The following is a 25,464-nucleotide window of genomic DNA, read 5'->3' on the forward strand; positions in this document are numbered from 1 at the left end:
CATTCCAACGTGCTGGGATTAGAGAAGCTCTTTTAAAGTTATTGAATCCAGGGTTTTCGATTTTGTCTTTTTTCAGTCGCTTTTTATTCATTAACCTCTTTCTACAAAGTAGGGTTTGTTTTGTTTTGTTTTTGCCCTAAGAAAACTTTTTATTATGGAAAATTTTAAACATATACAAAAACAGAGAGAAGAGTATAATAAACCGCCATGTACCCACGACCTAACTTCGTGATTGGCAACTCATGCCACTTTGTCTTCATCTAATTCCCACCTGCTTTCCCTCTCACGTTATTTTGAAGCAAATTCCAGATGCCATATTATTTCATTTGTAATACTTGAGCATGTGCCTTTAGAAGGTAAGGACTCCTTGTTTTTTAAACAGATCAACAAACTATTACACCTGTAGAATTTTAACAGTTGTTCTTTGATGTCATCATTAAATACCTAAATAGTGTACTAATTATTTCAGAAATGTCATAAATACGTGTGTGCGCCTTTAATTTACCATTTGTTTGAATCAGGATCCAAATAACGTCCATCCATTGTGATGGGTTATCTTTTGAAAATTTGTACTGTAGTAAAATATGCATAATATGAACTTTATTATTTTAACTATCATTCAGTGTACACTCCAGTGGCGTTGACGACAGTCACATGATTGTGCAACCATCAGCACCCTCCATCTCTAGCACTTTTTATGTTTCCCCAAATTGAAACTCTGTAAAAATGCAGTAACTGCCCATTTCCCTTCCCCCAGCCACTGGCAACAACCTTTCTACTTTCTGTCTTTGTGAATTTGACTACTCCAGATACGTCATATAAGTGGAGTCATACATTATTTGCCTTTTTGTGACTAGCTCATTTCACTGGGCATAATGTCATGTTTCATCCACATTGTAGCAAGTTGGTTATCTTTTAGTGTCGTTTAATCCATAGGTTCTTCCGCTGTGTCTTTTCCCCCTTGCTGTTGAAGGACCTGCATTTTTTGTCCTGTAGAGATTCCCAGCGTCTGGGTTTTGCTGACCGTATTCCCATGTTCCTCTGTCTTCTATATTTCTTGTAAATCAGTAATTGGATGTAGAGGCTTGAACAGGCTCGAGTTGACTATGTTTTGGGTGGTTTTTTGGTGGGAGTCGACTGCTTGATAGCTGATGCTGAGTTCTTCCATCAGGAAGCGCATAACATCTGCTGTCTCTGTCTGTCTTTGATACAGCTAAGATATATGTATTATAAATCAGAGTATCTGAGACAAGTCTCAATCAGTTTAGGAAGTTTATTTTGCCAAGGTTAAGAATGTACTCGTGACACAGCCTCAGGGGGTCCTAACAACATATGCCCAAGGTACTCAGGGCACAGTTTGGTTTTATACATTTTAGGGAGATATGAGACATCAATCAATATATGTTAGATGTACATTGGTTCAGTCCAGAAGGCGGGACAACCTTAAGTGGGGAGGGGGTTTCCAGGTCATACGTAGGTAAGAGACAAACGGTTGCATTTTTTTTGAGTTTCTGATTAGCCTTTCACTGAATATGAAATTCACAGGAATAGGCACTTACGCTTTAGTCTGGCTTAGGGAAACAACAGAGCAAAGCAAACAATCAGATATACCTTTGTCCCATGTGAGCAAAGGGATAACTTTGAGGTTTGCCTGTCCTTTGTCCACAAAAATTTCCTTATGGGTAAATTATAAGAGAAATTTGTGGCTGGGCATGATGGCTCACGTCTGTAATCCCAGCACTTTGGGAGGCTGAGGCGACCGGATCACGAGGTCAAGAGACTGAGACCATCCTGGCTAACATAGTGAAGCCCCGTCTCTACTAAAATACAAAAATTAGCTGGGCGTGGTGGCACGTGCCTGTAGTCCCAGCTACTCGGGAGGCTGAGTCAGGAGAATTGCTTGAAGCCAGGAGGCAGAGGTTGCAGTGAGCCAAGATTGTGCCACTGCACTCCAGCCTGGCGCCTGGCAAAAGAGCGATACTCTGTCGGCGGTGGGCTGGGGTGGGGGATGGGGAGGGGAGAGAAATTTGTAGCTTTTTTTTTTTTTTTTTTAACCTTTGTAGCTATCTTATTTAGGAATAGGATGGGAAACAAGTTTGCCCTACGGGGTTCCCAGATTGACATTTCCCTTTGGCTTAGTGATTTTCGGGTTCTGAGATTGATTTGCCTCTCACAGTATGGATATATAGATATTTAGAGTTTCTTTTTATTTTTAAATAATTTCAAACTTGTAGAGAAGTCAGAAGAATCGTACAAAGAACTCTCATGTACACCTTACCTAGATTCACCAATTTGTAACATTGATTGTGCCAAGTTTATCACCTTCTCCATATGTGCTGTGTGTATAATTATTGTTATTATTTTATTTTATTTTTGAGATGGAGTTTTGCTCTGTCACCTAGGCTGGAGTGCAGTGGTGCAATCTCAGCTCACCGCAACCTCTGCCTCCCAGTTCAAGGGATTCTCCTGCCTCAGCCTTTTGAGTAGCTGGAACTGCTGGCAGGCGTCACCATACTTGGCTAGTTTTTTGTATTTTTAGTAGAGATGGGATTTCGCTGTGTTGGCCAGGCTGGTCCCAAACTCCTGACCTCAAGTCATTCGCCTGCCTTGCCCTCCCAAAGCGCTGGGGTTATAGGTGTGAGCCACTGTACCCGGCTGTGTATAATTATTTTTATTTTGGAACTATTTGGAAGTAGGTTGCATGCATTATTACCCTTTACCCCATGACACTTCGGTTTGTTTCCTGAGAACAGCAATATTATCTAAATATCCACAGTGATTAAATTCAGGAAACTTAATATACTAGATGCAATCCTTTTATTCAATCTGTAGTTCATATTCCCATTTTGTCAATTGTCTTTTCTTTTTTTTTTGTTTTTGTTTTTTTTTTTTGAGACGGAGTTTCACTCATGTTACCCAGGCTGGAGTGCAATGGCGCGATCTCGGCTCACCGCAACCTCCGCCTCCTGGGTTCAGGCAATTCTCCTGCCTCAGCCTCCTGAGTAGCTGGGATTACAGGCACGCACCACCATGCCCAGCTAATTTTTTGTATTTTTAGTAGAGACGGGGTTTCACCGTGTTGACCAGGATGGTCTCGATCTCTTGACCTCGTGATCCACCCGCCTCGGCCTCCCAAAGTGCTGGGATTACAGGCTTGAGCCACCGCGCCCGGCTGTCAATTGTCACAATCTTTCCAGCACCAGTTTTTTTTTCCTGGTACAGTTTCTAGTTCAGAATCATGGTTCCTATTTATTTGTCATCTTCCTTTAGTATTCTCTAATCTGGAAAAACCCAAGGATATATTTTAAGAATATAGGCTAATTACTTTGTAAACATTCCTCAGTTTGGGTTTCTATGATGTGTCTTCACAGTTACATTCAGGTTGTGTGTTTTTGGCTGGACTGCTATATAAATGTCCTCCTCAGCATACCATGTCAAGGTATGTATGATGTTTCTTGGCCCCCTTATTGTTGATGTTAATTTTTCAGCATTTAAGGTATTTTCTAGTTTTTAGTTTTTCCACAGTACAGTTAGTGGTTTTACTTTTGAAATGATTTATTCATAGCAAGACCCTGACCACTTGCTGCTCAACAAGCTCTGCCCTCCCCTCCCACCCCCTGCTGATTCAGTGTCTATGGAAAATTCTTGCCTGCATCATTTTTTCTATGTTTGTGTATATATATAAACATGTATTTTCTTGTTTTTATGTTTGCTCCTTTTGTATGGAATGGGTACCATACTTTATATACTCTTCTGTTCTTTGCTTTTTCCACCGAATGACATCCAAATGAGTACACAGGGATTCTTTATTTGTCGTCAGGTACTCTGTTGGAGTGAGAGTGTGAAGTGCTCTAGTTTATTCAACTATCTGATAGACATTTGGGTTGTTCTGTTCTTTTCCTATCACAGGTACTGTTGTAATGGATAACTTTACGTATTATTATTATTTTGAGACAGAGCCTTGCTCTGTTCCCCAGGCTGGGTGCAGTGGCACAGTCTTGGCTCACTGTCACTTCCGCTCCCCGGGTTCAAGTGATTCTCCTGTCTCAGCCTCCTGAGTAGCTGGGATTACAGGCACCTGCCACCACACCTGGGTAATTTTTGCATTTTTAGTAGAAATGGGGTTTCAATATGTTGGTCAGGCTGGTCTCAAACTCCTGACCTCAAGTGATCCACCCGCCTCAGCCTCCCACAGTGCTGGGGTTACAGGCATGAGCCATCACACCTGGCCTCACTTTAGGCTTTTCTGTTTGTGGTATTAGTAAGATTCTCAAAAAGGGAGTCTGGAGACCATCCTTTCCAGGTCTGACAAGCAGTTGCCTCATGGTCTGCCTGCAATTCATTGATTTGAAAGTGCTGGGATTACAGGTGTGAGGCACCGCATCCTGTGCCTGGCCAGCGTCCAACTCTCTTGGGGCATGATGGCCTCTGACTGGCAGTTTTCCAGTCTTACAGTCGCTGCCATTTTCTTCCTTGCCCTCAGGCCATGCATTTTTCCAGCGTCTTTTCTTTTTGCACCATGCACTCTGATCCTTATCTAGCCTTGGCTGGCTTTCAAGCCTCAGCCCGACTTGGCCCCTTCGACGACCACGTCTGCGCCCATGTCCATGCCCCCTTGCCATGTCCACGCCCCCTTGCCATGCCCGCTTGTTGTTCTATGAAGGCTTCCGTTAATAGATCAGCCTGTCTTTCAAACCTCTGATCAGCTTCCCTCTTTGCCTCTTCATCACGATTAACGTGCACCTTGGTAGCCATCTCTGTAAGCTGGGGGCATTCATGCCTGTAGAACCTACTAGCTTTAGTAATTTCTGTCTAATGTCCCCCTGGGCTCGCCCTACAAATGCTGTGTTCACCATGTGCTGATGCTCAGCAGCCTCAGGGTCAAACGGAGTGTAAAGCCGGAATGTGTCACAGAGTCTCTCATAGAACTGACTGGGACTTTCCTAACTTCCTGCAACACTTCTGAGATTTTCCTTATGTTAATAGCCCTCTTTTGCCCGCTCACAGCCCTTGCAGGAGCGCCTCTCGGTGCCTCTGCAGGCGCTGAAACTGGGTTACATCATTTGGGTCCCAGGGTGGGTCTGCTTCTGGGAACTGGTTTTGAGCATATGCCTGGACATTATCAGTGTCCTCTGGCGCATTGCTCTCTAGCCAGCAAAGGGCTGCCTGAGTGACCCTTCGGCACTCCTCATTGTTAAGTGGTGTTAGGAGAAGCTGCTTGTAGTCTGGCCAAGTTGGATTGTGTATTTGAGAAACGGACTGCTTCAGATCTGTGAATGCCTGGGTCTCCTCCGTGTAGGAGGGAGTATGGTGTTTCCAGTTCAGGAGGTTGAAAAATGCTGGTAAACAAGAGTCGGTTGAACCCTTTGGATCTGGCCCTGATCATCATAGCAGATAGGTCCCCAAGTTTCTTGGAGGGGCATTTGCATAGCTCTGGTGTGTCCAGATCAAAGGTGGCCTTCTTGATCATCTTGACTTTCCTCTCTGACTTCCTGGGGCAGGGGCTCAGAATCCTCCCTTCTAGGTGAAGCCTGGGGCATGTCACCATCTGAACTTGACTCCCTTGGTAAAGGAGGATAGATTGGTGCATAGAGAGGAGGGGCTTCTCTCTCCTCTGGCGGTGCCTGCAGAACTGACTTTTCCTGCCTGTGTCCTTTTGCTCTTGCAGCTGACTGTGAGGCTGAATTCTCTTTCTCTTTCGACTCAGCTCGTGCTACAAGTGTTTTTGCAGTAATCTGCCAAATAGGGCTGCAGCCACGCAGGTCGGGTTTGAACTATATTTGGCCATGAGTCAATATAGGGAATTGGTCCGGATGCCCTGGCTGTTCTCCGACCCCAGTCACCACCCTAAGTACACGGCCAGTTGTTTCCCTATCTACAGTGTCTTCAGCCGGCCATCCGACAACAAAAGAGGGCCACTCTATCTCACAGTGAGTTCTCAGCCTCAACCTCTGGGGGCTCAACTTGGTTCCATAATCCCCCAAATAACCCTTCTTAAAGTTCTTTAACATTCAGTCTAACGAGGAAGGTTTCGACAACTTTCCACCCGTTTTCCTCCCAATTACAGCACAATACACACGTCCTTTCACTTCAGAGCAATTAGATTGTCTTCCTCTTGGAAGTTTTCAGATGCCGCTTAGTGTTAGTGGAGGGTTCCTCTGCCACAGTACCTAGATCATGGGGCCTCTCCCTAAGCTGTATGTGGATCACCCCAGTCCTGGTGAGTCCCACACCTCACTCGGAGTGTACAGTGTGTGCTAAGAGACCTGCGGCCCCCACACATCACTCCCCATGTTGGTCCCTCTTGGAACCTCCTCTTTCACACACTTGCCCACTCCCAGATCCCCTAGTTGGGGTGTAGGTTTCTTCCAACTTTGTGAACCACTCTCACGTCCTGGGTTGGAGTACTAACTACACCCTGGTCATTTATAGGCTCCTCCTCTGTCCTTAAGGGACAGGTCCTGCCGTGGGCCCTAAATCTCACCACAATTCTGTAGTGTGCTGTCCTGGAATTGTCCTGTGTCCCCTTAGGTTCTGTTGCACTGTCGGGGAAGGGCACTGAGTCATGGGAGAGCTGATCACCCTTCCAGGTTAAGTTCTCCCGATGGCATCTGGGGTCACGGGTCTCACCTGACCCAGGGTTCCAAGCCCACAGGCAAAGGAGACATCTCCGCTCCTGGCTGGCTCACCAAAATGTTGCAGAAATTCAGGAGACCAGTGAGACCAATGGGTGGAACAGGAGGATTTTATGTAGGTGCACCAGCTCAGCGGATTCGCATCTGAAAACTGAGCACTGAACAAAGACAAAGGTTGACTTTTTTACATGAAACTCAGGAGCAGAACAAAGACAGTTTATTAAAAACAACAGGTTTACAACTTATGCTGACACATGACTTATGCCATGCGGTCCATGTGGCCACTATCTAGAGCTTATCCTGCATCCTTCGAGGATTTATTAATCCTCATCCTATCGATTGGCACTTAGGTACTTCCAAGTATGTTCATTAGTCATTATAAACAGTGCTTATGTTTGCCTATGTCTAAAGAAAATTTCCTAGAAGTAGACAGCTGGGTTGGAAGGTCTGTATATTTTAACCTTTGATAAATCTTGCCAAATTGTTCTCCAAAAAGTTTGTTCCTGTTTTGCTTCCACCAACAGAATTCGAGAGCATTTCACTGTTCTCTTCTTAATACTACGTGATGAATTTTTAAAAAATTTGCCAATTTAATAGTTTAAATTATTTTAGGGGTAGTTGTATTTCTTAATTACAGCCTAGGTGTAGCAACTCTCACCTTGTTTATTAGACATTTTAATAATTTCTTTTCTGTTAATATTGTTTGGCCATTTGTATAGTGGATGTTCGTCTTTTTCTTATTGATTTGAAGGAATTTTGTATATTAAAGATTTTTGGCTCCTCGTAAGTGTTGCAGTTATTCTTCTTTTACCAATTTCATTTGGGCAAGAGGCAGAAGGAGCGTATTAAGAAAGTAATGGATGCACTGCTCTGAAAATTTGCACGTTTTGTTTCAGATCATTACATAGAGGTTCTGGAATGCAAAATACAGTGTGAAGAGAACCTCACCCCAGTTATAGGAGGCTATCCCGTCGAGAAATTTGTGGCTACCATGTACCATTACTTGCAGTTTGCCTATTATAAGTGTAAGTAATCTTCTGTGACATCTTGGGTGAGGCACTTGGTTTTTCCAAGACTGTAAAACAGAGGTATTAGCTCTTAGCTGTGGCTGCTGAGAGTTCACTGAGGTCACAGTGACAGCCCTGGTGCCATGCTTTGCACAAAAAGGGAGCTTGGCTTAGTGATTGAGGGCAGAGCCTGCAGCCGTGCTGCTGGGGTCCGTTTTCAGCCTCGTCACTTGCTAGCTTCTCTGCACTTTAGTTTCCTCGTCTGTGAGTAGAGGTTGTACCACTAACTTCATAGATTGTCTTGGGGACTACTGAGTTAGTAGATGTGAACTGTCTGGGGTATTCCCGCACTGGCACGCAGCAAACTGTGTGTTTGTTTTTGTTATTATTTCCCTTCCTCCTCACCACTGGCTTTACTTTTCAGACTGTAAAGTTTCTTTTTTTTCCTTTTTTTTTTTTTTTTGAGATAGGATCTTGCTCTGTTGCCCAGGCTGGAGTGCAGTGGCATGATCTTGACTCACTGCAACCTCTGCCTCCTGGGTTCAAGTGATTCTCCTTCCTCAGCTTCCTGAGTAGTTGGGATTACAGGCATGTGCCACCATGCCTGGCTAATTTTTTTTTTTTTTTTTTTTTGTATTTTTAGTAGAGATGTAGTTTCACCATGTTGGCAGACTGGTCTTGAACTCCTGACCTCAAGCGATCCACCCACTTTGGCCTCCCAAAGTGCTGGGATTACAGGTGTGAGCCACTGCTCCTGGCCTGTTAGTTTCATTCTAATTGGTCCTCCCTTGACCTGAAATGGGAGTTTCTCAATCAGAACGTTCTAGTGGACAATGAGAAGGGAGTTCAGGATTAGACTTCAGAGCCTGTGTGTTTTGGCTCTTCCTCCTCTTCCTGTACCTGACTTTGCCAAGGGCCATTTGTTTAAGTGGCAATTCGGTTCCAAGCACAGGAGAATTATTAGGGACAGTGGCAGCAGGAACTCTTCTGCTCTAGTGAAGTGCCAGGGTCTAGCGGTGGCAGGCTTCTGGCTAGAGTAGATGCCTGGGTCACCCCTTCACACTTGGGATTGGCTGGTCTCAGGGTGCCCTGGGAAGAGGGAGAGAGGTGATCGTGGCCTTAGCCCTCCTTTCCCACTGTGGTAATTGTGGTTTTTCTTGGGTTTCCTCTTTATCTTTCCTCCCATCCTCTTCAGGACACAGGGTAAGCCTTGCATCCTGAAGGTCAAAAAAGGAAAAAGAATATGTATTATATAAATATAAAAAGCCATAGGTCTTCTAGCTTACTGAGCATGGCTTGGTTCTAAATGTACAAAGCTAGAACACTGGGAATTTAGAAGTGTTCTGGACACATCCAGGCTCTGGCAGCTCCCCTGCCCTCTGAAATTCTCACATGCCGTGAAAATCGCCCTGCATATCAGAAACCGTGGGAAAGGCTATCAACACTGGTAGACTGAGGCCTCTAGCTATGCTTGCTGCTTCCCAGGAAATCTTTGCTTTCCGGGATCAACAGTATGAATGAAATGTGCTTCCTGAAATTAGCTTCCTGAAACTCCGCCCCGTTTTGAATTTTTTCTAGACTGCCTACCATACCACATTGCTTGAGGGCAGGTGGTGGTATTTATATTTGAAGAGTGCCCCTAAGGGCTGGCTTTAAAGTAGTCATTACAGGAAACCGCCACTGGGTGGCACAATGTATTCATACCCAAGCTCTGGCTGCTCTGGCCAACCGCAGTTTTAGCAAAGGTACTTTGGTGTGTATTAGAGTGGAATGTGCCAGAATAAATACCTGGGGCTTGTGTCTCATCACCTCGCCCTCCTTACCCTGCACTCGTAAGACAGAACCCAAGCCCTGCAAATTCCCTATGCTGAAGGTACTGTCATAGGTGGGCAAAACCACGCAGAGGCTGGAGGTGGGAGTTCCATCCCCAGGAGTTGGCAAAAACAGGCGACTTTCCAAACCCCTCCAGCCCAGAGGCTCCACCATCCTTTGGGTTTTCCAGGTCTGGTTTAGCCGTAGGGGAGCTAACCTAGGTCTGGAGACTGTGGTCCCAGCCAGATGGGACCCAGATGCTGAGGGCCTCAAGTGGGAAACCTGTTTGCGGAGTGCATCCTTGCTATCTCCCTCAGCCCCAGGACAGTCCAGCTTTTTCCAGCAGCTTCCAGGGACCTGAGACCAGCTTGGGTCACCAGAGCTGGAGGTAGAACATAGCCATTTCTCCGTAGGCATGTGCCTAACTAGAACTAAGTTTCAAGCCTGGCTTCCAGGCTGCGGTGGAGACCCCGCCTGTGGCTGCCCACCCAGGGCTGCCATCGGCCCCAGGCTCTCTGGAGGAGGACTGTGGAGAATGGGCTTGTTCATATGACCTTTTTCTTTAGAAGCCAATCTGGGGAGAGGAATGACAGGGCGTGGTTTGCTGATTTCTTCATTTGTCTTTTCTTCCTGACCCCAGTGAACGACCTGAAGAATGCAGCCCCCTGTGCAGTCAGCTACCTGCTCTTTGATCAGAATGACAAGGTCATGCAGCAGAACCTGGTGTATTACCAGTACCACAGGGATGCTTGGGGCCTCTCGGAGGAGCACTTCCAGCCCAGACCAGTAAGTCCGTGCACCACACCTTCCCTCTTCTCTTCATTCTCGCCTTCCAGAGACTACCGTGTACCTTGAGAGAAAGGGTTATTTTGGAAATAAAGGAAAACTCATTTTTTTTTCTGTAGTTTTGCGTATGTGTGTGTTTTAGTATTTTACCGCTTCCTTTTCATTTCCTAATCTGTAAAAACTCTGCAAATTTCAAACAATACAAAAATATGTTACTTGGAAAGCAAAATTCTGTTATAATCCTACACCTTCTCTTTGTTTTTGCTTGACAGGGCAAGAGTCTTGCCCTGTCACCCAGACTGGAGTGCAGTGGCACAATCTCAGCTTACTGCAACCTCCACCTCTCGGATTCAAGCGATTCTCTTGCCTCAGCCTCCCGAATAGCTGGGATTACAGGTGTGCATCACCACGCCAGGCTAATTTTTGTATTTTTAGTAGAGATGGGGTTTTGCCATATTGGCCAGGCTGGTCTCAAACTCCTGACCTCAGGTGATCTGTCCACCTCAGCCTTTCAAAGTGCTGGGATTACAGGCGTGAGCCACTGCGCCCAGCCTGCACCTACTCTTTATCCCCTGCTTTAAAGGTATATATTTACTCATATATACAGTAAGTATTTGTGTATTTTTTATAAAAAGCTCATATTTACATAGTTTTACAACTTTTTGCAACTTTCTTGGTCTTTCTAACAATTTGTCATGAATATTTCTCCATGTCACATCCATATATCTTCTTGTTTTCTTTTTTGAGACAGAGTCTTGCTCTGTTGCCCAGGCTGGAGTGCAGTGGCACGATTTTGGCGCACTGCAACCTCCACCACATGGGTTCAAGAGATTCTCCTGCCTCAGCCTCCCGAGTAGCTGCTGGGATTACAGGTGCCCACCACCACGACTGGCTAATTTTTGTATATTTAGTAGAGACGGGGTTTCGCCATGTTGGTCAGGCTGGTCTCAAACTCCTGACCTTGTGATCCGCCCACCTCAGCCTCCCAAAGTGCTGGGATTATAGGCGGGAGCCACTGCTCTCAGCCCATATATCTTCTTTTTTTTTTTTTTTTTTTTTTTTTCTGAGACAGAGTTTTGCTCTTGTTACCCAGGCTGGAGTGCAATGGCGGGATCTCGGCTCATCGCAACTTCCACTTCCTGGGTTCAGGCAATTCTCCTGCCTCAGTCTCCTGAGTAGCTGGGATTACAGGCACACGCCACCATGACCAGCTGATTTTTTGTATTTTTAGTAGAGATGGGGTTTCACCATGTTGACCAGGATGGTCTTGATCTCTTGACCTCGTGATCCACCCGCCTTGGCCTCCCAAAGTGCTGGGATTACAGGCTTGAGCCACCGCGCCCGGCCCATATATCTTCTTAATTGTTCTTCTTTAACAGTTCCCTGGAATTAATTGCTATTAATTCCCTTGATAGCAAACTCAGCACTTAGCTGTGTTGTCAGTGAATCCCATTAATTATATATTAGTTTCCAAAGATTTTTTCTAATTGATCTTTGCCCTTAACTTGTATTTTCACTGGGATTTCTATATGCTATTTTGGTTTTCAGTAATTCATTGTCCACTCAGGACTGGCCACTCTTTTTTAAAAAATTGATATATAATTTATGTAGGATAGAATTTACCTTTTTAAAGTGTATAATTCAGTGGTTGTTAGTGTATTCACAGTTGTGCAACCTTTACCGCTATCTAATTTTAAACACTTTCATCACTTTAGAAAAAATCCCATATCCTGTTCCTCCCTCCTCCCAGTTCTAAGATTAAAAGCTTGGCCATATAAACTGTTCTCTGTTGTGTCTGAACAGGAAGCAGTTCAGTTCTTTAACGTGACGACACTCCAGAAGGAGCTGTATGACTTTGCTAAGGAAAATATAATGGATGATGATGAGGTAAGTTTTCATGCTTAGCACATGTCTGGTGGCTCAGAGAAAATATTACTCACATCTTTTGCTAAAATCACTGGAGGGCCGAGTCCTCCCTGAAATAAAAAACAGAAGGGGACCTTGAGAAAGACAGTTACTGTGAGTGTTTCAATGAAAGTCAGAACGCTGGCGTAGGAAAGAGCAGCTTTCTAGGAAACCCAGGAAGGAATAGCGCATTTCCTGATAGTGAAACAGGTGCGGGGCAATGCTCCAGGAATTCACAGAGTTCATTTTACTCTCATCTTTTCACTTTATATAAAAACACAGTGAATTTTTTTTTTTTTTTTGCGTCAGAGTCTCGCTGTTTCCCAGGCTGGAGTGCAGTGGCGCGATCTTGGCTCACTGCAGCCTCCGCCTCCTAGGTTCAAGCGATTCTCCTGTTTCAGCCTCCTGAGTAGCTGAGACTACAGGTGTGCGCCATCATGCCAGGCTAATTTTTGTATTTTTAGTAGAGACAGGGTTTCACCATGTTGACCAGGCTGGTCTCAATCTCCTGACCTCGTCATCCATCCACCTTGGACTCCCAAGTGCTGGGATTACAGGAGTGAGCCACCGCACCTGGCCAAAACACAATGAATTTTTAATCGCTCAGCACTCTGAAGATACATGGATACTCCCACCCCAATTTTTCTACTAGACTGTTGCTATTATTTTTTCTAAACTGCATCTTTACTGTAAGCATTTTATCGTTCTCTAGAATTGCTTGAAATTCCCAATTCCATCTTACTCAGCTGACCCCTTTTCTGACCCCTGCTCAACTGGTTATGGAGTGGTCATTTGTGGTGCGACAGCCTGGTCACAGAAAAGCCATCATTAGCGGTTGTATTTAGAGAGATGTGTTTGGAGCACACTGGCAAATGCTTACTGAGAAAGCCAGGGATTTGACAGCTATCGGAGCTCGAAGAGAGCTGTGAGCGTGCTCTGGTCTGAGCCCTCGCTATATAGATGAGGAGTATGGAGCCAGCAAGTCTCCTGAGCCTCCAGGCCTGCTCTTCCTAAACTCTCGTCTTAGGGGAAGTACCTCTGAATAAGACATCTTCACGGGATTTCTTTTCTGTCTACAAATATGTATGGATGAACTCATCACTGGCATTACACAACTGAGTCTCAGTTCTTTGTCTGTAAAATGGGAATAGTAATAGTGCCTTCCCAGGGTTGTGAGGATAAAATACTCTGCTGCATGTGGAAATGCTTTATAAACTCGAAAGTGATGCACAAGCGTGTGTCTTGGTTTGGGTATCCTTGAAGCAGAGCCCGAGACAGGATCCCAAGATGCCACAGGGGCCATTCCATAAAGGAAGGAACACCAGCCAGATACCAACAAGGTTGGCCACTGTGGTTTGGAAAGTACGGCAAAGGCTGGGCATGGTGGCTCATGCCTGTAATCTCAGCATTTGGGAGGTCAAAGCAGGTGGATTGCTTGAGTTTGGGAGTTCAAGACCAGCCTAGACAACATGGCGAAACCCCATCTCTACAAAAAAATACAAAAAAAAAAAAAATTAGCCAAGCATGGTGGAGTGCACCTGCAGTCCCAGCTACTTGGGAGGCTGAAGTGGGAGAATCACCTGAGTCTGGGGAAGTTGAGGCTGATATTGGGCTACTGCCCTCCAGCCTTAGCAATTGGAGTAAGACCCTGTCTCAAAAAAAAAGGGGGAGTTGAGTTCCTAGTCATCTAGAAGCTACTATGGATATGTTGGTATATATCTTTCCATTTTTTTATTATTATAGAAAAAAGTTTTATAAAGTTTTACATTTGTCCGTTTTAATATATATTCATTGTAAGCTCAGCTGTAATTGTATCTCATGACTTTTTCACTTGATATGAGCAGTTTCTCTTGTTATATTTTTCTAAAACAGCTTTATTTAGCTATTATTCACATACAATACCATTCTCCTTTTTAAGGTGTACAATTCAGTGGTACTTAGTATATCCACAAAATTGTGCATCCATCATTATTATTTAACTTCAGAACATTTTTATCAGCCCCGAAAGAAACTCCATAGCTAAGCCCCTCCCGTCTCTCCTCTGGGCCAACGTTCCCACTCCTGCCTCCACTTCCAGCCCCTGGAACACTCTAATCTACTTTGCATTTCTGTGGATTTGCGTGTTGTGGACATTTCACATAAAAGGAATCGTGGTATGTGGTTTTTTTGTGACTGGGGCTTCTTTCACTGAGCATATGTTTTCAAATTCAACCATGTTGAACGTGTTACCTGTGTTATTACTTTGTACTACCAAGTCATATTCTTCTGTATGGTTATACTACATTCTGTTTATCCGTTCTTCAATTGCTGGATGTTTGGGTTGTTTCCACTTCTTGGCTGTTTTGAATAATGATGCCGTGACCATTTGTATACAAGTTTTTGTTTGGACATAAGCTTTCCAGTTTTTTATACATAGAAGTGTATACATAGGTATAGTGTAGGCTGTTTTTGTATCACTGTAAAGAAATACCGGGCTGGGTGTGGTGGCTCATGCCTGTAATCCCAGCACTTTGGGAGGCCAAGGCAGGAGGATTGCTTGAGCCCAGGAGTTCAAGACCAGCCTGAGTAACAGTGAGACTGTCTCTCTGGCAAATTTAAAAATTACCTGGGCACGGGAAGTGTGGCGCCAGCATCTGCTTGGCCTCTGGTGAGGTCTCAGGAAGCTTATGGTCGTGGCAAAGGGGGAACTGGCAAATGTCACATGGCAAGAGCGGTGCCACACTCTTAAACAACCAGATCTCTTGTGAACTCAGAGTGAGAACTCACTTATTATCGTGAGGACAGCACCAAGTCATTTGTGAGGAATCTGCCCCCATGATGCAAACACCTTCCACCAGGGCCCACTCCCAACATTGGGGATTACAATTTACCATGAGATTCGGAGGGGACAAATATCCAAACCATATCAGGTACATACCTAGGACTGGAATTGCTGGCTCATGTGGTAACTGTTTAACCTGTTGAGAAACTGCCAGACTGTTTTTCAAAGTGGCTGCACCATTTAGATTCCTATCAGCAGTGTCTGAGAGTTCCAAATTTGTAACAGAAAACTTAATATTGTCTTTTTTTTTTTTTTTTTGAGATGGAGTCTGGCTCTAGTTGCCCAGGCTGGAGTACAGTGGCGCGATCTCGGCTCACTGCAACCTCCACCTCCCGGGTTCAAGTCATTCATTCTCCTGCCTCAGCCTCCCAAGTAGCTGAGATTACAGGCACCTGCGACCACACCTAGCTAATTTTTGTATTTTTAGTAGAGATGGGGTTTCACCATATTGGCCAGGCTGGTATCGAACTCTTGACCTTGTGATCCGCCCACCTCTGCCTCCCAAAGTGCTGGGATTACAGGCGTGAGCCACTGTGCCCGCCATGTTGTCTTTTTTATGAATAGCCATGCTAGTGGATGTGAAGTAGTATTTCATTGTGGGTCTGACTCGCACTTTCTTAATGACTAACGATGCTGAGCACCCTTCCATGTGCCTATTGCGCATTTGTGTACCTTTGAAGAAACGTCTATTCAAATCCTTTGTCCACTTTAAAATTGTTGCTTATCTTTTTATTATTGTGTTGTAGAAGTTCTTTAGATATTCTAGTTGTAAGCTCCTTCTCAGATACATGAGTTGTAGATATTTTCTCACAACCCATGGGTTGTCTTTCCACTTTTTTTTTTTTTTTTTTTTTGAGACGGAGTTTCGCTCTTGTTACCCAGGCTGGAGTGCAATGGCGCGATCTCGGCTCACCGCACCCTGTGCCTCCTGGGTTCAGGCAATTCTCCTGCCTCAGCCTTCTGAGTCACTGGGATTACAGGCACGCGCCACCATGCCCAGCTAATTTTTTGTATTTTTTTAGTAGAGACGGGGTTTCACCATGTTGACCAGGATGGTCTCGATCTCTTGACCTCGTGATCACCCGCCTTGGCCTCCCACAGTGCTGGGATTACAGGCGTGAGCCACCGTGCCCGGCTGTCTTTCCACTTTCTAAATGGTGTCTTGAAGCACAAGTTTTCAAATTCGATGAAACATAATTTATCTAGTTTTTCTTTTGTGGCTTTTGTTTTGCGTGTCCTATCTGAGAAGCCATTGCCTAATCCAAGGTCACAGAGATTTACTCCTGATTTTTACTCCTATAATTTTAGTAGTTTTAACTCCTGCATTTAAATTTACAACCCATTTGGAGTTATTTTTATGTCTGATGTGAGGAAGAGGTCTAGTTTCATTGTCTTGAATGTGACTATCCAGTTGTTACAGCATTATTTGTTGAAAACACTTTTCACCATTGAAATGTCTTGGTGCTCCTGAAAGAAGTCAATTGAGCATAAATGTGAAGGTTTTTCCTGGACTCTCAGTCTCTACCGCTCATGTAGCTTTATGTCCTTGGGTTAGTACTACGCTGCCTTCATTACTGTATCTTTTTTTTTTTTTTTAATAAATTACATGGACTTTGGACCAAGATCAGATTACTGTAGCTTCATTTTGAAATTTGAAGTGTGAGTCCTCCAACATTGTTCTTCTTTTCCAAGAGTATTTTGGCTATTTTGGGTCCTTTATATTTCCATATGAATTATAGGTTCAGCTTTTCAGTTTTTGCAAAAGGCAGCTGGATTTTTTTTATAGGAATCCCACTGAACTCCTATATCTCTTTGGGTAGCATTGGCACCTTAATATTGTCTTCTGATCCGTGAACCTGAGAAGTCTTTTCACTTATTTGGATTTTCTTTAATTCCTTTCACAGTGTTTTCTTATTTTGTTATTGTTAAACATTCTATTCTTTTTTTAAAAAGTTAAAATAAATTCTAACCCCCAGTTTTCAAGCATTTTATTCTTTTTAATGCTATTATAAATGAAATTGTTTTTATATTTTCATTTTTGGTCATATTCTGAAACAATAGAGAAATACAAAAGATTTTGTATATGAACTTACATATTTGTGTGTGTGTGTGTGTATATTATTTTTCTTGCCTAATTGTTCTAGTTAAAACCTCTAGTACTATATTGAATAGAAGGAGAGAGAGTGGGCCTGGCACAGGGGTTCATGCCTGTAATTCCAGCACTTTGGGAGGCTGAGGTGGAAGGATCACTTGAGCCCAGGAGTTTGAGACCAGCCTGGGCAACATAGCAAGACCCCATCTCTACAAAAAATAAAAAAATAAGGCCAGGCGTGGTGGCTCATGCCTGTAATCCCAGCACTTTGGGAAGCTGAGGTGGGCAGATCACCTGAGATTGGGAGTTTCAGATCAGCCTGGACAACCGGGCAAAACCTTGTCTCTACTAAAAATACAAAAAAATTAGCTGGGTGTGGTGGCACATGCCTGTAATCCCAGCTACTCATGAGGCTGTGGCACAAGAATCGCTTGTACCCAGGAGGTGGCGGTTGCAGTGAGCCGAGATCACACCACTGCCCTCTAGCCTGGGTGACACAGTGAGAGCCTGTCTAAAAAAAAATTAGCTAAATATGATGATGCACATCTATAGTCCTAGCTACTCGGGAAGCTAACGTGGGAGGATTTCTGGAGCCCAGGAGTTGGAGGGTACAGTGAGCCATGAGCATGCCATTGCACTCCAGACTAGGTGACAGAGTGAGACCCTGTCTCTCTGGAGGAAAAAAAAAAAAAAAAAAGGAAGTGGAGAGAGTGAGCATGCTTGTCTTGTGTCCAGTTTTTTTATTTTTTTATTTTAGAGGTGGGGTTTCACCACATTGGCCAGGTTGGTCTCGAACTGCTGACCTCAGGTGATCCGCCCTTCTCGGCCTCCCAAAGTGCTGGGATGATAAACATGAGCCACCGTGCCCGGCCTGTTCCCAATCTTAAAAGGAAAAAGCATACAGTCCTTTAGCGTTAAATGTGAGAATACGGTATTAGCTGTGGGTTTTTTGTAGGTACCCCTTATCAGGTTGAGGAAGTTCTATTTCTAATTTGTTGAATGTTTTTTTTTATCATGAAGTTGTGTTGAATTTCATCAAATGCTTTTTCTGCATCTGTTGAGATGGTCCCATGATTTTTGTTTCCCTCGTGAGTTAACATGCATTATAAACATGACTTTTTAGTGGCTAATATTACGTGATACAGATTGTTTAGGATTATAGCCTTTTTGTAGGCCTTCAGTTGGCTTCCAGCTTTTCGCTTTTACAAATAGCACAGCAGGGACTAAATTGTTTACTTCTTCTCTAATAATGTTCTTAGGAAAAATTCCCAGTTGTGAAATTCCTGGTCTAAAGCTGTGAACATTTTGAAGACTTCTGATGTTCAAGAACGACATATGTAGAAAGAAAATCCTGGGTATTAGAACATGAAGAGATTTTTGACAAGATTCAGTAAAACTCTCATGTCACAGATAAGGCAACAAACTCAAAACTCAGAAAGATAGAGTGGCTTGCTCATAGTCACACAGAAGGTTAGTAATCATCCAATGAACACACCAAGCTTACTGCAGGCTTTAAAATTCCTGGGATTCTTGGACTTGGCACTTTCAAGATAAAAGGACTTTGTTGAAGGTTCTGGAGTAGTTTGCTTATTAATTGAGGCTTTACAATTGTGAAAGAACTAATCCATCTCTAAAGAATGAACCATTTTCTTACTATATACCAAATTATGGCAAGTAATACTTTGAAATGAAAATATAACCAAAATCATAAAATTCTTCGTTTAATCCTTCCATTTTCCAAAGGACGTAATTCGACTTTGAAACACAGCATCAGTCCACTTGAGCGGCCACTATGTGTGGCGTTCTTCCTCATTGTCTTTCTGGCGTTGGAATGTGTATAAGCACTCCTGAAAGTCTACACACTGGTTCAAAATTTTGCAGAGGTTTGTTACCGTTTCAGAAACTTTTAAAAACAGGCTGAAATAGATGCTTCAAGTTTCGGGTTCTGATGGTTGTTTGCTTCAGGGAAGTCCAAAAGAATTAGAATTTGTTGGAATGATTTATTGAGGGACTGCTCTCAGGTAGGGGTGGAGTGAGGGGCAGAGGAAGGAGCTCAACAAATATGTGGTCTCCGCTGGAGTCCAGCTTCGCCTGCTCCTGCAGGGGACCCTGGAACATGAGTTGCATCATGGAGTTGTTCCTGCCTTTTCTGGTTGTCCTTAGCAGTCTGTCATTTGTTCTTCGTTGCCAGGAAAGGCTGGTGTGTAACCTCCCTGGCAAGACTGCTGCTGCTCTTGTTGTTGTTATTTTTAGCCAAAGGTAATTGCCCAGAGAACGGAGCAGCTGCTGGCCATTAGCATGCAGGAGTTGGGGATGGGGGCACTGGGATGGAGATCTGAGCGAGGCCCCAGCAGCGTTCACAACAACAGCCATGCGGGGGGTGCATTTCTTTCATCTGTGCTGCCTCGGGCACTTATTAGTAGTGAGCTAAAAGCAAACAATACCATCATCCCACAAGTCACAACAGACACACAGCAGGATATGGTAACTCCCTAACAGAAGTCATGAAGTCATGGCTATACACGTCATCCCTCTGCTATGCCATGTTTTCCTTCTGGGATCTAGAAAGCAACTGAAGGAACACTTTTTCCAAACTGCAGTGTTCTCCCACAATTTGAGTTTCTAATCCCAGGCATGACACAGTAGAAGTATTTGATGATCATACGAAGACCCCCATTTGTGTCTCGTGTACTTGATAGGTTTTCCAGTTCTTCTCAAATGCTGAGATTTTTATAAATTTCTCTGTGTTCAAACATCAAACAGAGCAAACAGGCTCTTGGCCTGGGATGGTGAGCTCAGTGAAGGAGGTCAAGCTTTAGCAGGGGTGGTGGGGCGGGTCTGTGCTGACTCTTATGGAAGGGGCCTCAGCCTTGGTCATTCATTCATTCTCTGCAGAAAAGAGAATGGGTGTCATCAGCTAGTGGTCCAGGAGGGTTGTAGGAGAGAAGTCAGTGCAGAGAAAGAAATTGGGAAGGGTCCTGGGCTGCTTCAAGTTGAAGTGTAAGGCTGACTGCAGAAGGAGGGAGCAGGTGGGCTCCCGGTACCATCACTGGGCAGGTGAATCCCACTGTCACCATGCATCTCTCCTGTAAGAGGAGTGATTGCTTCAGTCACACTAGCAATATGCATGCAGCACTCAGCCATGCGTCCTTCAACACATTTATTGAGCACCTTCTGTGTGCTGGGCTCTGGGGAAGAAAACTCAACCCAGGCCCTGGTCCTTGAGAAGCTTGTGGTCTGGTGGTCAGGGCAGAAAGGGAACAGGCAGAAAGTGTACCTGTGGGAGACGTGCTCATGAGAGGGGAGGCAGGGGAGTGGGCCGAGGTGCGCACAGGAGGGCCACTTGGTAGAACCGTCCACAGTGGGGCTGGGCTGTCTGCTTCACACGGTCTGTTGGCAGGTCTCGCCAAGCACTTGATACCAAGTTCAAATGGAGTGGAAGCTGAGGTCCCCTCCACAGGGAGAAATCGGGTCCTCTGGGTCCCAGAGAAAATCTGTTTCAGCCAGAGCAGACAGTGGCAGTGGCCTCTTGGGATACGGTTCCTGCCCATCAGCACTTTTAAAAGTCCAGCAGCCCATTTAGCAGAGTTGTCCTGTTGTCTCTTACAGGGAGAAGTTGTGGAGTATGTGGACGATCTCTTGGAACTGGAGGAGACCAGCTAGCCCACAGCAACCGAAGAGACTTCCTCGCGATGTTCAGGACACACAGATTCTTTGTCCTTTTCCCAACAGCCAAGGTTGTTGATACCGCAGAGCCTTCCCTTTACTCTCTGAAGTGAGAGGGAAGCCCCCATCTCTCTCACTACATGTCACCGGGGTGAGCCTGCCTTTCCCGTCTTCACACCTGCCACCTCGTGTTCACACCTATCTTTCTCACCTTTTTTTTTTTTTGAGACGGAGTCTTGCTGTGTTGCCCAGGCTGGAGTGCAGTGGTGCGAGCTCATCTTACTGCAGCCTCCGCCTCCCAGGTTCAAGCGCTTCTCCTGCCTAGCCTCCCAGGTATCTGGGATTACAGGCGCCCACCATTATGCCTGGCTAATTTTATATTTTTAGTAGAGACGGGGTTTTGCCATGTTGGCCAGGCTGGTCTTGAACTCTTGACCCAGGTGATCCACCTGCCTTGGCCTCCCACAGTGCTGGGATTATAGGCGTGAGCCACAGTGCCAGCCTCTTTCTTACCTTTACACCTGTCTTATCCTCACGTCTGTTTTCACACCTTCACCCCTGTCTTCCTCATGTTCACACTTGTCTTTCCCATGCTCATGCCTGCCTTTCTCACCATTTTGGTTTGAAGGACAGTCTTCCCTGACTTTTCTTTTTTTTTTCCCAGAAAATCAGTATTATTTTTTAAATAAGAAAAAATTCCTAAAAGATGGTAACTGTGAAAACCTCCTTTGGCTTCTTTGCTCTTCCAGATTTTAGTCTCCTTTCTCCCCATCCAGGAAAGAGAGGGGAAGACAAAGGCCAAACTTCTCCAGCCTCATGATGGCCTTCACGTGGTCTGACTTGTACCAGCTCTAGCATCCCCTGAAAAACAAGTTGGATAGTGTAGAGTACAGCAATGCGGCTTTTACCCAACGCTTTAACGTCTCCAAAATCACAACAGTTGGCTGAGCTGATGTGAGGACAATGCTTAGTTATAAGGCTCTACGTTGGAAAAGGAAGAAAGCCAGAACTGTCTAGTTTCATTCATTCTTTCAGTAAATATTTATTGAGTACCTACTATGTGCTAGGCATTGACCTGGGCACTAGAGATACTTCACAGAATAACAGGGAAAGTTCCCTGTGCTCATGGAGCTTACGTTCTACAGGGAGAAAGAGAAAACCAATACATAGGAATAAATATATACAAATAAATATATATATTTATATATATATGTAAATATATACGATGTATCATATAGTGATAATTGCTATGGAGAAAAGTAAAGCAGTGGCAGGGGCAGGGCATGGAATCCTGGCCATGAGGCTGCAGTTTTAAATGGAGTGTTCAGGGAAGGCCTCACTGGGAATGTGACATTGGAGCAGAGATGCTAGAGAAGTGGTCCTGGCAAGGCAGTCCAGGCAGAGGAACAGCATGTGCGGTGCCCCAAAGCGAGAACCTGCTTGCATGGTCAGGGAAGAGCAGGGAGGCTGAGCAGGGGTGTGGGCAGAGGAGAATGGAAGGAGAGAGGGCTGGGGAGGAGGTCAGATGGTGGAGGGCCTTGACCTGGCTTCTGCTGAGTGATATAAGGGCCACTGGGGAATTTGAACAGAGGAGTGCCTTGATTGATTTATATTTTGCAAGGGTCATTCTAGCTGCCATACTGTGAAAAACCTGAGTGGACAAGGGCAGAAGTCAGAGGGAAGACCTGCTAGGAAGCTTCCGTGAGATTCCAGTCTTGGGCTCGGTCCACAGCAGCGGCAGTGGTCACTTAGCTAGATTTATTTTAAAAGCAGAGCCAATGGGATTTGCGGAGAGGTTGAATGTGGAGTGGAAGAGAAAGAAGAGTTCTTGGTGACATTAAGGTTTGTGGCCTGAAGAACAGGAAAGATGGAATTACCATTTACTGACACAGGGAAGGACGGGCTGGGCGAGTAAGGAATGTGGTGCAAAGCGGGCTGTCTGTGGTTGGGGTGGGAGCTTCAGGCTGCACATCCAAGTGGAGAGTTTTCTCAGGTCAGGTCTGCAGCAGAGCCCATGACGAGGATCTGAATGCGCTTGCTTTATTGTGGGGGGTACTCTCAGAAGGACCCTGTGAAAGCCTCTATCAGTCCTTTATTGGCTGTGAGAAGTTCTGTGGGAGTGCGGGTACATTTGAAGGCACGTGGCTTCCGCCGAGGGTAGTTCTCTGGAGAAGAGACTGGAAGCATCTGGCAGCCACCATGCATGATAGTGTACTGGGGGGCGAGGGGTCCTGGGAACTGGCTCTATGAAGGGATCCAGCAGGGCACCTCAGCATGTCAGTGACATTTAAAGCCATGCAGCTGGAGGGGGCCGCTGAGATTGTCTCCGATATTACTGAGAAGCAGCAGAAAAGAGCTATGGACGGAGTCCTTGGGCTCTCTGGGAAATGGGAAGTCAGCCAGAGACTGAGAAGGAGTTATCTTAAGGTCAGAGAAAGCCAGGAGGGTATGGTGTTCTGGAAGCTGAGCTTTCTGTATTCAACCTCATTCCCTTCTCCAAATAAGCCAGTTGTGTAGTTGGGCCCCTCCAGGGGCGAAGGCAAGAGGGGAAAAACACAGCATTTGGGAAACAAGGCTTTTCCTACAATCGCCTGGGAGGGATTAAAGGATAGAGTGCGTTTTTGTGTAGTGGTGGTGAACTGGGGTGGAACACTCATATGTCCTGTGTTTTCTGGGCTTCCCTTATCCCCCGGAACACTGTACTATCAGGAGAACTCGGGCACATCCTTCTGTTTCTCTTTCAGCTCTATCCTGCTTCCCTCATCCCTCCTGACACCACATCCTCATTCACCTGCACAAGAATCCCTGTGTCAGGTTCTCCTTTGAGGGTACCCCACCCAGGACAGTCCCCTACCACTTCTGTCTTGGGCTGAAGTGGCCCACGTCCACAGTCTGTACTCCGGTGGCGGGGCGGTGTCAGTGTTATTACTGGTGGAGGCACCATGTCCATAGCAGCCTCCCAGTCCCAGCAATGCGTCAGACCTTATGTGGCTTCCTGCTGGGGGAGATGGCCTTTGCCCATGGGATGCTGGGCCCTCCTTCCTCACCCCACCCTCTACTCCACCAAACTTCCTTTTGAACTCAGTGGGGAAGAGATGATGAGATAGCACTAGAAAGTAATGGGGGACCCAGTGAATGGACGCCCTGCTCCGGGATTCCTGAGTCTGTAAATAGCGTGCCCGGCAGCCGTGAACTCCCCTTAGAGCCCCGGGCTGCGGTGTCCTTCCCAGCTGCATGAGAAAATGAAAGCTGACGCTGCAGGGAGCCAGGATGGGCTGGCTGTTGTGACTCACTCCACCTCTGTGCCCTGCAGAGGTCCCGTTGGGTCCTCGGATTGTGAGCCTGGGGTGAGCTTTGTGTACATGACGTTGTTCTGCCTATGGGTTGAGTTGGCATGGTGGGGGGTCCTCGTTCACTCTCTGAACGTGGCCTCCTTTCACTGGGGATTGAAAAGCACCTCCGTCCCTACCCTTGCGATGTCCCTCCAGGACCCCGGTGGTAGTATAGTCAGTATTGTCAGTACTTTGCTTTGATTGAAGGCTGTGGAGCTGAGTTACCAAAATTTTTATTTCAAAGGAAACCAAACTAACCTTAAAAAAAAAAAAGTGGGCTGGTTCTTCCAAACCTGCCGTGAAACCCTCATGTGCAGGCTGTGCTCACAACCCGGTGCCTCCCGGAGTGTGTTTCTTGGAAAAGCCTACAAGATTCCTGGATTGAGAGCCTGTTGGTTCAGCCTCAGTCTGGCCTGTCTTGAAAAAAACAAACCCATTTGTACGCTTTGCGGGAGCTTCCAGGCCTGCCCGAAGATGCTCGCTTGTCCTCTGACCCACCAGCATGGAGCTCAGTGGTCACTGTTTGGTTCTGCAGGCTGGTGGGGAGGCTGCCCATCATGGTGGGGCATCTGTCCAGCCCCATTGCCACTCAGGGCATCCAAGCAGGAGGCACCCACTGGGAAGGGTCTAAAGAGACTCCTCGTGGCCATTGCTTCTGGTCACGCTTGACTTGTGGAGAAGTGAAGGGCTGAGGGGAGGTTTGTGTGCACACACGTGTTTAAAAGTGACGGATTGGCCGAAACGAGCACATACCGACGTATGCAGCATGCTGATTCCTTCCTGATTTTCGAGACTTTCTAATTACTACAACCAACCTGTTGTGCTCACCTCTGGAATCCAGAAAGAGAGCCACTGCGAGCCCCGACTGCAAGGGCTGCCTTAGGAAGGAAATGTGTGCTTTCTGGAGTTCTTATTAGGGGAATTTTAAGAGCACAAAAATTTTATTGGACCCAACTCAGTGGCAAACAGAAAATGATTTGTTAGATTGTCAGTGGGAAGGAGTTTATTATGACTGCTGGTGAAATCAACAGTGGCCACTTTCTGCCAACATTCATGGAAATAACGTTTCTAAGTTTTAAATGTGAGCTGTAAACCGAAGCTACTTCAGTTAAAAAAAAAATCAATACTTAAACTGTAGGGAAAAGGTGGACCGGTGCCAGAGAAAACATTATTTAATAGCGTCGGAACATGGAACTGCAACACAGTTTGTAGCAAGGCACTGAGAAAAACCCACAACTAATCCTTCATCGCAGCTGTCGGAACTCTTGATCGTCTGCCATCCCAGAAACAGTGACTTCTTTTTTTCTGGTGACTCCAGGCCTGAATGACCTAGTGTGGAGAGTTTAAACTATGTACAAGGGAGAGAAGGAAAAAAAGGCTAGGAACCTTAAGTAAGCCTCAGCCAAAA

General features: G+C 45.4%; 1 protein-coding gene across 1 annotated transcript in view; it reads left to right on the forward strand.

Moving 5' to 3' along the window:
• Positions 1-25,165, forward strand: part of CRTAP (cartilage associated protein) — a 35,780-nt gene extending 10,615 nt beyond the window's left edge. Inside the window, exons 4-7 of the mRNA XM_032268894.1 lie at positions 7,532-7,660; positions 10,095-10,240; positions 12,044-12,127; positions 20,668-25,165. Of these exons, the coding sequence (XP_032124785.1) occupies positions 7,532-7,660; positions 10,095-10,240; positions 12,044-12,127; positions 20,668-20,721 (413 nt within the window). The 3' untranslated portion in view covers positions 20,722-25,165. The remainder of the gene's footprint in view (positions 1-7,531; positions 7,661-10,094; positions 10,241-12,043; positions 12,128-20,667) is intronic.
• Positions 25,166-25,464: the final 299 nt, after the last annotated feature.

Source organism: Sapajus apella, unplaced genomic scaffold (genome assembly GCF_009761245.1).
Source record: "Sapajus apella isolate SASKATOON/1434 unplaced genomic scaffold, GSC_monkey_1.0 scaffold4, whole genome shotgun sequence".
In the NCBI taxonomy this organism is placed as follows: domain Eukaryota; kingdom Metazoa; phylum Chordata; class Mammalia; order Primates; family Cebidae; genus Sapajus; species Sapajus apella.